This window comes from Oncorhynchus keta, chromosome 18 (genome assembly GCF_023373465.1).
Source record: "Oncorhynchus keta strain PuntledgeMale-10-30-2019 chromosome 18, Oket_V2, whole genome shotgun sequence".
NCBI classification, from domain to species: domain Eukaryota; kingdom Metazoa; phylum Chordata; class Actinopteri; order Salmoniformes; family Salmonidae; genus Oncorhynchus; species Oncorhynchus keta.
The window spans coordinates 55,794,181-55,804,180 of NC_068438.1; the positions used below are offsets into that span (position 1 = coordinate 55,794,181).

Here is a 10,000-nt window from a genome sequence, read left to right on the forward strand (position 1 = left end):
GTAGGACCTGGTCTGGACCTGGTCTGATCTGGGACCAGGATACTTAGTAAAGACTACAGGTCTGATCTGGGACCAGGGCTACTTAGTAAAGACTACAGGTCTGATCTGGGACCAGGGCTACTTAGTAAAGACTACAGTTCTGATCTGGGACCAGGCTACTTAGTAAAGACTTACAGGTCTGATCTGGGACCAGGGCTACTTAGTAAAGACTACAGGTCTGATCTGGGACCAGGCTACTTAATAAAGACTACAGATCTGATCTGGGATCAGGGATACTTACGTTCTGCAGGTTGAACTGGAGCTGTTGTTTGTAAGGCTCAAACTCGTGAGCGAGCTCATATCCTTCGTGGTAGAACGTGAACAGACCCTGCAGGAAGGCCAGCAGCTGAGAGGGACAAACAAGAACATGTCATCCTAACTAATGTTCGGCTGTATAAACTTTAACATTTAGCGGTTGTTGACTCACTCCCAAACGGAGTACTTCACTCCGAGCTGGATACTAAAAACCTTTACTTTACCGGTTCCACAAACTCAAACTTCTTCTTCTCCTGGACCTCCTGAATCTTGAAGACATACTCCAGGGAAGCATCATAGAACACCTGCCTCTCCTTGTCAATCTGTGTGTCTGCCTGCAGGGTAACAAACAACGGGTTAACGTTAGGACAAAGGGAAAGGCAGTGTGTGTGTGTGTGTGTGTGTGTGTGTGTGTGTGTGTGTGTGTGTGTGTGTGTGTGTGTGTGTGTGTGTGTGTGTGTGTGTGTGTGTGTGTGTGTGTGTGTGTGTGTGTGTGTGTGTGTAATTGTGTGTGTGTATAACTGTGTGTGTGCGTATGCATGCGAGTGTGTGTGTACATGGGCACGTACATGTCTGTGTGTGTGTGAATGCATGTCTGTGTTGCGTCTGTGTACTGTGGAGGCTATTTGAGAAAGGGTTAATGGTTACACCATCCGGGTTTAGAGAGTACTATTCCGTGTGTTTGTCTGTGAAGGTACTGGCTAACCAGTAGGATAAACAGTGTTGTCATTGACATTGTGCAGTTGACCTTAGAAAAGCTGTGTTTCCTATATAGTGCACTACATTTAACTAGGGCCATTTTGGACACAGCCATCCATTCATCACAAAGGCCTGTCCAGGTGCTTGAAGCAGATATAACATGTGCTCATCGTTAGCAACGTGATGTCTAGTAACAAGGACTTACCTCTTGTTTTGCCTCGTAACTGGGACATACCTCTTGTTTTGCCTCGTAACTGGGACATACCTCTTGTTTTGTCTCGTAACTGGGACATACCTCTTGTTTTGCCTCGTAACTGGGACATACCTCTTGTTTTGCCTCGTAACTGGGACATACCTCTTGTTTTGCCTCGTAACTGGGACATACCTCTTGTTTTGCCTCGTAACTGGGACATACCTCTTGTTTTGCCTCGTAACTGGGACATACCTCTTGTTTTGCCTCGTAACTGGGACATACCTCTTGTTTTGCCTCGTAACTGGGACCTACCTCTTGTTTTGCCTCGTAACTGGGACATACCTCTTGTTTTGCCTCGTAACTGGGACATACCTCTTGTTTTGCCTCGTAACTGGGACATACCTCTTGTTTTGCCTCGTAACTGGGACATACCTCTTGTTTTGCCTCGTAACTGGGACATACCTCTTGTTTTGCCTCGTAACTGGGACATACCTCTTGTTTTGCCTCGTAACTGGGACATACCTCTTGTTTTGCTTCGTAACTGGGACATACCTCTTGTTTTGCCTCGTAACTGGGACATACCTCTTGTTTTGCCTCGTAACTGGGACATACCTCTTGTTTTGTCTCGTAACTGGGACATACCTCTTGTTTTGCCTCGTAACTGGGACATACCTCTTGTTTTGCCTCGTAACTGGGACATACCTCTTGTTTTGCCTCGTAACTGGGACATACCTCTTGTTTTGCCTCGTAACTGGGACATACCTCTTGTTTTGCCTCGTAACTGGGACATACCTCTTGTTTTGCCTCGTAACTGGGACATACCTCTTGTTTTGTCTCGTAACTGGGACATACCTCTTGTTTTGCCTCGTAACTGGGACATACCTCTTGTTTTGCCTCGTAACTGGGACATACCTCTTGTTTTGCCTCGTAACTGGGACATACCTCTTGTTTTGCCTCGTAACTGGGACATACCTCTTGTTTTGTCTCGTAACTGGGACATACCTCTTGTTTTGCCTCGTAACTGGGACATACCTCTTGTTTTGTCTCGTAACTGGGACATACCTCTTGTTTTGCCTCGTAACTGGGACATACCTCTTGTTTTGCCTCGTAACTGGGACATACCTCTTGTTTTGTCTTCCGTAACTGGGACATACCTCTTGTTTTGCCTGTAACTGGGACATACCTCTTGTTTTGCCTCGTAACTGGGACATACCTCTTGTTTTACCTCGTAATTGGGACATACCTCTTGTTTTGCCTCGTAACTGGGACATACCTCTTGTTTTGCCTCGTAACTGGGACATACCTCTTGTTTTGCCTCGTAACTGGGACATACCTCTTGTTTTGCCTCGTAACTGGGACATACCTCTTGTTTTGCTTCGTAACTGGGACATACCTCTTGTTTTGTCTCGTAACTGGGACATACCTCTTGTTTTGCCTCCTCGTAACTGGGACATACCTCTTGTTTTGTCTCGTAACTGGGACTTACCTCTTGTTTTGCCTCGTAACTGGGACATACCTCTTGTTTTGCCTAAACACTGGGACATACCTCTTGTTTTGCCTCGTAATTGGGACATACCTCTTGTTTTTGCCTCGTAACTGGGACATACCTCTTGTTTTGCCTCGTAACTGGGACATACCTCTTGTTTTGCCTCGTAACTGGGACATACCTCTTGTAAGAACGGTTCTTTCTTCCTGGAAGACAAGGCCAGATGCTTCTCTAGAACGGTGTAGTATTTCTCTGTCTCCTTGTCAAACTTCTTCTTCCCTTCCTGAGAAAGAGAACACATGGTAGAAACTCCTCAACACATGGTAGCAACTCCTCAACTCATGGTAGCAACATCTCAACACCACATGGTAGAAACTCCTCAACACATGGTAGAAACTCCTAAACACATGGTAGCAACACCTCAACACATGGTAGCAACATCTCAACTCATGGTAGCAACTCCTCAACACATGGTAGAAACTCCTCAACACATGGTAGAAACTCCTCAACACATGGTAGCAACATCTCAACACATGGTAGCAACTCCTCAACACATGGTAGAAACATCTCAACTCATGGTAGCAACTCCTCAACACATGGTAGCAACTCCTCAACACATGGTAGAACCTCCTCAACACATGGTAGCAACTCCTCAACACATGGTAGGAAACTCCTAGCTCCTCAACACATGGTAGCAACTCCTCAACACATGGTAGCAACTCCTCAACACATGGTAGAAACTCCTCAACACATGGTAGCAACATCTCAACACATGGTAGCAACTCCTCAACACATGGTAGCAACTCCTCAACACATGGTAGCAACTCCTCAACACATGGTAGCAACTCCTCAACTCATGGTAGCAACTCCTCAACACATGGTAGCAACTCCTCAACACATGGTAGCAAACATGGTAGAAATCCTCAACACATGGTAGCAACTCCTCACACCACATGGTAGCAACTCCTAAACACATGGTAGCAACTCCTCAACTCATGGTAGCAACACCTCAACACATGGTAGCAACTCCTCAACACATGGTAGCAACTCCTCAACACATGGTAGCAACTCCTCAACACATGGTAGAAACTCCTCAACACATGGTAGCAACTCCTCAACACATGGTAGCAACATCTCAACACATGGTAGCAACTCCTCAACACATGGTAGCAACTCCTCAACACATGGTAGCAACTCCTCAACACATGGTAGCAACTCCTCAACACATGGTAGCAACTCCTCAACACATGGTAGCAACTCCTCAACACATGGTAGCAACTCCTCAACACATGGTAGCAACTCCTCAACACATGGTAGCAACTCCTCAACACATGGTAGAAACTCCTCAACACATGGTAGCAACTCCTCAACACATGGTAGCAACTCCTCAACACATGGTAGCAACTCCTCAACACATGGTAGCAACTCCTCAACACATGGTAGCAACTCCTCAACACATGGTAGCAACTCCTCAACACATGGTAGAAACTCCTCAACACATGGTAGAAACTCCTCAACACATGGTAGCAACTCCTCAACACATGGTAGCAACATCTCAACACATGGTAGCAACTCCTCAACACATGGTAGCAACTCCTCAACACATGGTAGCAACTCCTCAACACATGGTAGCAACTCCTCAACACATGGTAGCAACTCCTCAACACATGGTAGCAACTCCTCAACACATGGTAGAAACTCCTCAACACATGGTAGCAACTCCTCAACACATGGTAGCAACTCCTCAACACATGGTAGCAACTCCTCAACACATGGTAGCAACTCCTCAACACATGGTAGCAACTCCTCAACTCATGGTAGCAACTCCTCAACACACGGTGCAACGTGATATAACAGTCTCTTGACAAACATTACTGGATCTGTGTCCCAATTATCTGTCCTCCTTCTCCAAGTTTGTCCTTGTTTACTTCCATTCGCTGATTTGAAAGTAAATTACTGGTATAATACATATGGTGGAAACTCCCTCCAGCCCAGGGATGGACAACTTTACAAAGACATCTGTACTTATCATGTGGGGCCCACAGTGGCTCGCGGGTCTGCTACCCACATCCATACCACACACATGCAGTCGGAGCTGGCCCTAGCCTTTTGATGGCCCTATGCAGTCAGAGCTGGCCCTAGCCTTTTGATGGCCCTATGCAGTCAGAGCTGGCCCTAGCCTTTTGATGGCCCTATGCAGTCAGAGCTGGCCCTAGCCTTTTGATGGCCCTATGCAGTCAGAGCTGGCCCTAGCCTTTTGATGGCCCTATGCAGTCAGAGCTGGCCCTAGCCTTTTGATGGCCCTATGCAGTCAGAGCTGGCCCTAGCCTTTTGATGGCCCTATGCAGTCAGAGCTGGCCCTAGCCTTTTGATGGCCCTATGCAGTCAGAGCTGGCCCTAGCCTTTTGATGGCCCTATGCAGTCAGAGCTGGCCCTAGCCTTTTGATGGCCCTATGCAGTCAGAGCTGGCCCTAGCCTTTTGATGGCCCTATGCAGTCAGAGCTGGCCCTAGCCTTTTGATGGCCCTATGCAGTCAGAGCTGGCCCTAGCCTTTTGATGGCCCTATGCAGTCAGAGCTGGCCCTAGCCTTTTGATGGCCCTATGCAGTCAGAGCTGGCCCTAGCCTTTTGATGGCCCTATGCAGTCAGAGCTGGCCCTAGCCTTTTGATGGCCCTATGCAGTCAGAGCTGGCCCTAGCCTTTTGATGGCCCTATGCAGTCAGAGCTGGCCCTAGCCTTTTGATGGCCCTATGCAGTCAGAGCTGGCCCTAGCCTTTTGATGGCCCTATGCAGTCAGAGCTGGCCCTAGCCTTTTGATGGCCCTATGCAGTCAGAGCTGGCCCTAGCCTTTTGATGGCCCTATGCAGTCAGAGCTGGCCCTAGCCTTTTGATGGCCCTATGCAGTCAGAGCTGGCCCTAGCCTTTTGATGGCCCTATGCAGTCAGAGCTGGCCCTAGCCTTTTGATGGCCCTATGCAGTCAGAGCTGGCCCTAGCCTTTTGATGGCCCTATGCAGTCAGAGCTGGCCCTAGCCTTTTGATGGCCCTATGCAGTCAGAGCTGGCCCTAGCCTTTTGATGGCCCTATGCAGTCAGAGCTGGCCCTAGCCTTTTGATGGCCCTATGCAGTCAGAGCTGGCCCTAGCCTTTGATGGCCCTATGCAGTCAGAGCTGGCCCTAGCCTTTTGATGGCCCTATGCAGTCAGAGCTGGCCCTAGCCTTTTGATGGCCCTATGCAGTCAGAGCTGGCCCTAGCCTTTGGATGGCCCTATGCAGTCAGAGCTGGCCCTAGCCTTTGATGGCCCTATGCAGTCAGAGCTGGCCCTAGCCTTTGGATGGCCCTATGCAGTCAGAGCTGGCCCTAGCCTTTTGATGGCCCTATGCAGTCAGAGCTGGCCCTAGCCTTTTGATGGCCCTATGCAGTCAGAGCTGGCCCTAGCCTTTTGATGGCCCTATGCAGTCAGAGCTGGCCCTAGCCTTTTGATGGCCCTATGCAGTCAGAGCTGGCCCTAGCCTTTTGATGGCCCTAGCCTTTGGAAGGCCCTAGTCTTTTGATGGCCCTATGCAGTCAGAGCTGGCCCTAGCCTTTTGATGGCCCTATGCAGTCAGAGCTGGCCCTAGCCTTTTGATGGCCCTATGCAGTCAGAGCTGGCCCTAGCCTTTTGATGGCCCTATGCAGTCAGAGCTGGCCCTAGCCTTTTGATGGCTCTATGCAGTCAGAGCTGGCCCTAGCCTTTTGATGGCCCTATGCAGTCAGAGCTGGCCCTAGCCTTTTGATGGCCCTATGCAGTCAGAGCTGGCCCTAGCCTTTTGATGGCCCTATGCAGTCAGAGCTGGCCCTAGCCTTTTGATGGCCCTAGCAGTCAGAGCTGGCCCTAGCCTTTGATGGCCCTATGCAGTCAGAGCTGGCCCTAGCCTTTTGATGGCCCTATGCAGTCAGAGCTGGCCCTAGCCTTTGGATGGCCCTATGCAGTCAGAGCTGGCCCTAGCCTTTGGATGGCCCTATGCAGTCAGAGCTGGCCCTATGCAGTCAGAGCTGGCCCTTTGATGGCCCTATGCAGTCAGAGCTGGCCCTAGCCTTTTGATGGCCCTATGCAGTCAGAGCTGGCCCTAGCCTTTTGATGGCCCTATGCAGTCAGAGCTGGCCCTAGCCTTTTGATGGCCCTATGCAGTCAGAGCTGGCCCTAGCCTTTGGAAGGCCCTATGCAGTCAGAGCTGGCCCTAGCCTTTGGAAGGCCCTATGCAGTCAGAGCTGGCCCTAGCCTTTGGAAGGCCCTATGCAGTCAGAGCTGGCCCTAGCCTTTGGAAGGCCCTATGCAGTCAGAGCTGGCCCTAGCCTTTGGATGGCCCTATGCAGTCAGAGCTGGCCCTAGCCTTTGGAAGGCCCTATGCAGTCAGAGCTGGCCCTAGCCTTTGGAAGGCCCTATGCAGTCAGAGCTGGCCCTAGCCTTTGGAAGGCCCTATGCAGTCAGAGCTGGCCCTAGCCTTTGGAAGGCCCTATGCAGTCAGAGCTGGCCCTAGCCTTTGGATGGCCCTATGCAGTCAGAGCTGGCCCTAGCCTTTGGATGGCCCTATGCAGTCAGATCTGGCCCTAGCCTTTGGATGGCCCTATGCAGTCAGATCTGGCCCTAGCCTTTGGATGGCCCTATGCAGTCAGAGCTGGCCCTAGCCTTTGGATGGCCCTATGCAGTCAGAGCTGGCCCTAGCCTTTGGAAGGCCCTAAGCAGTCAGAGCTGGCCCTATGCAGTCAGAGCTGGCCCTATGCAGTCAGAGCTGGCCCTATGCAGTCAAAGCTGGCCCTAGCCTTTGGAAGGCCCTCTGGAGCAAAACATTTCAGCAGAACCTGTCTTGACAGCGGAGAAAAACAAATCTTGCAATATTGCCATGGGGCGGAGAGGAAATGTTTTCAGTTTTTAATATGATATCTGAGTGAGAGGGACTAACAAAATCATGATGGGCCCCCTGGGCAGTACTTCGACAATGATTACTACAAGCTTAGATAGCTGGCCGGCTAGACTAACTTACAAAAAAACAATGTTTGTTGACACGGACTATATTAGTGACTGTCAGTGACCGACATAACATCAACAAAACTACTGAAAAGCAACCAAGTTTCGCAATTGCACCTTGTGTATTCTAATATTCTAACTCTCAACAGGAAACTCTGTTTGAGTAAAAAATAAATCTCCCTCTCTCTCTATCTATATATATATATATGTATGTATTATTTTGACAAGATAATCGAGTGACTGTTGTAACAATGGAAATACATGTCTTCAAAGATGGAAGGCAAACGGGAGGAGGCGAGATCAGGTGGGACCATTCTAGCCAATGAGAGGACATATAATTGTGTGAACAACAGGCACAACTCTGATAAGAAAATGTCGAAATGCCACCTGCGTCCACTTATATCAGTCCATTCATAACAACCTCACCAGTACAAAACTGCTATTCGATAAAATAAGCCTCAAGTAGCAAATTACATTTTAATGTTTTTGCTGACACTCTCATATTGACCTCCTCATTTCGTGGTCTTATTTTCTTGGACAGATTTTGGGTGGAGTAAATTCTCTCACTTTGCCTATTCCTCTGTGGACACACCCTATTCCTCTATGGACACACCCCATTCCTCTGTGGACACACCCTATTCCTCTACGGACACACCCTATTCCTCTATGGACACACCCTATTACTCTATGGACACACCCTATTCCTCTGTGGGGACACACTCTATTCCTCTATGGACACCCTATTCCTCTATGGACACACCCTATTCCTCTGTGGGGACACACCCTATTCCTCTATGGACACCCTATTCCTCTATGGACACACCCTATTCCTCTATGGACACACCCTATTCCTCTGTGGGGACACACTCTATTCCTCTATGGACACCCTATTCCTCTGTGGGGACACCCTATTCCTCTGTGGGGACACACCCTATTCCTCTATGGACACCCTATTCCTCTATGGACACACCCTATTCCTCTATGGACACACCCTATTCCTCTGTGGGGACACACTCTATTCCTCTATGGACACCCTATTCCTCTATGGACACACCCTATTCCTCTGTGGACACACCCTATTCCTCTATGGACACACCCTATTCCTCTATGGACACACCCTATTCCTCTGTGGGGACACCCTATTCCTCTATGGGGACACCCTATTCCTCTATGGACACACCCTATTCCTCTGTGGACACCCTATTCCTCTATGGACACCCTATTCCTCTATGGACACCCTATTCCTCTATGGACACACCCTATTCCTCTATGGACACACCCTATTCCTCTATGGACACACCCTATTCCTCTGTGGGGACACACCCTATTCCTCTGTGGACACACTATTCCTCTATGGGGACACCCTATTCCTCTAAGGGGACACCTATTCCTCTGTGGACACACCCTATTCCTCTATGGACAGACCCTATTCCTCTATATGGACACCCTATTCCTCTATGGACACCCTATTCCTCTGTGGGGACACACCCTATTCCTCTATGGGGACACCCTATTCCTCTATGGACACCCTATTCCTCTATGGACACACCATATTCCTCTATGGACACACCCTATTCCTCTATGGACACACCCTATTCCTCTATGGACACACCCTATTCCTCTATGGACACCCTATTCCTCTATGGACACCCTATTCCTCTGTGGACACAACCTATTATTCTGTGGATACACCCTATTCCTATGTGGGGACACCCTATTCCTCTATGGGGACACCCTATGCCTCTGTGGGGACACCCTATTCCTCTGTGGGGACACCCTATTCCTCTATGGACACACCCTATTCCTCTGTGGACACACCCTATTCCTCTATGGACACACCCTATTCCTCTGTGGGGACACCCTATTCCTCTATGGACACACCCTATTCCTCTATGGACACAACCTATTCCTCTATGGACACACCCTATTCCTCTGTGGACACACCCTATTCCTCTATGGACACAACCTATTCCTCTATGGGAACACCCTATTCCTCTATGGACACCCTATTCCTCTATGGACACACCCTATTCCTCTATGGACACAACCTATTCCTCTGTGGATACACCCTATTCCTCTATGGACACCCTATTCCTCTATGGACACACCCTATTCCTCTATGGACACAACCTATTCCTCTATGGATACACCCTATTCCCCTGTGGGGACACCCTATTCCTCTATGGACACACCCTATTCCTCTATGGACACAACCTATTCCTCTGTGGGGACACCCTATTCCTCTATGGACACACCCTATTCCTCTATGGACACAACCTATTCCTCTGTGGGGACACCCTATTCCTCTATGGACACAACCTAT

At 49.1% G+C, this 10,000-nt stretch overlaps 1 protein-coding gene across 1 annotated transcript in view; it reads right to left on the minus strand.

The window, feature by feature from the left end:
• LOC118380965 (rho GTPase-activating protein 42) overlaps positions 1-10,000 on the minus strand; it is a 239,068-nt gene that overhangs the window by 114,313 nt on the left and 114,755 nt on the right. Inside the window, exons 5-7 of the mRNA XM_052468730.1 lie at positions 2,854-2,955; positions 519-629; positions 276-385 (exon numbers count right to left, since the gene is read on the minus strand). Coding sequence (XP_052324690.1) covers positions 276-385; positions 519-629; positions 2,854-2,955 — 323 coding nt within the window. The remainder of the gene's footprint in view (positions 1-275; positions 386-518; positions 630-2,853; positions 2,956-10,000) is intronic.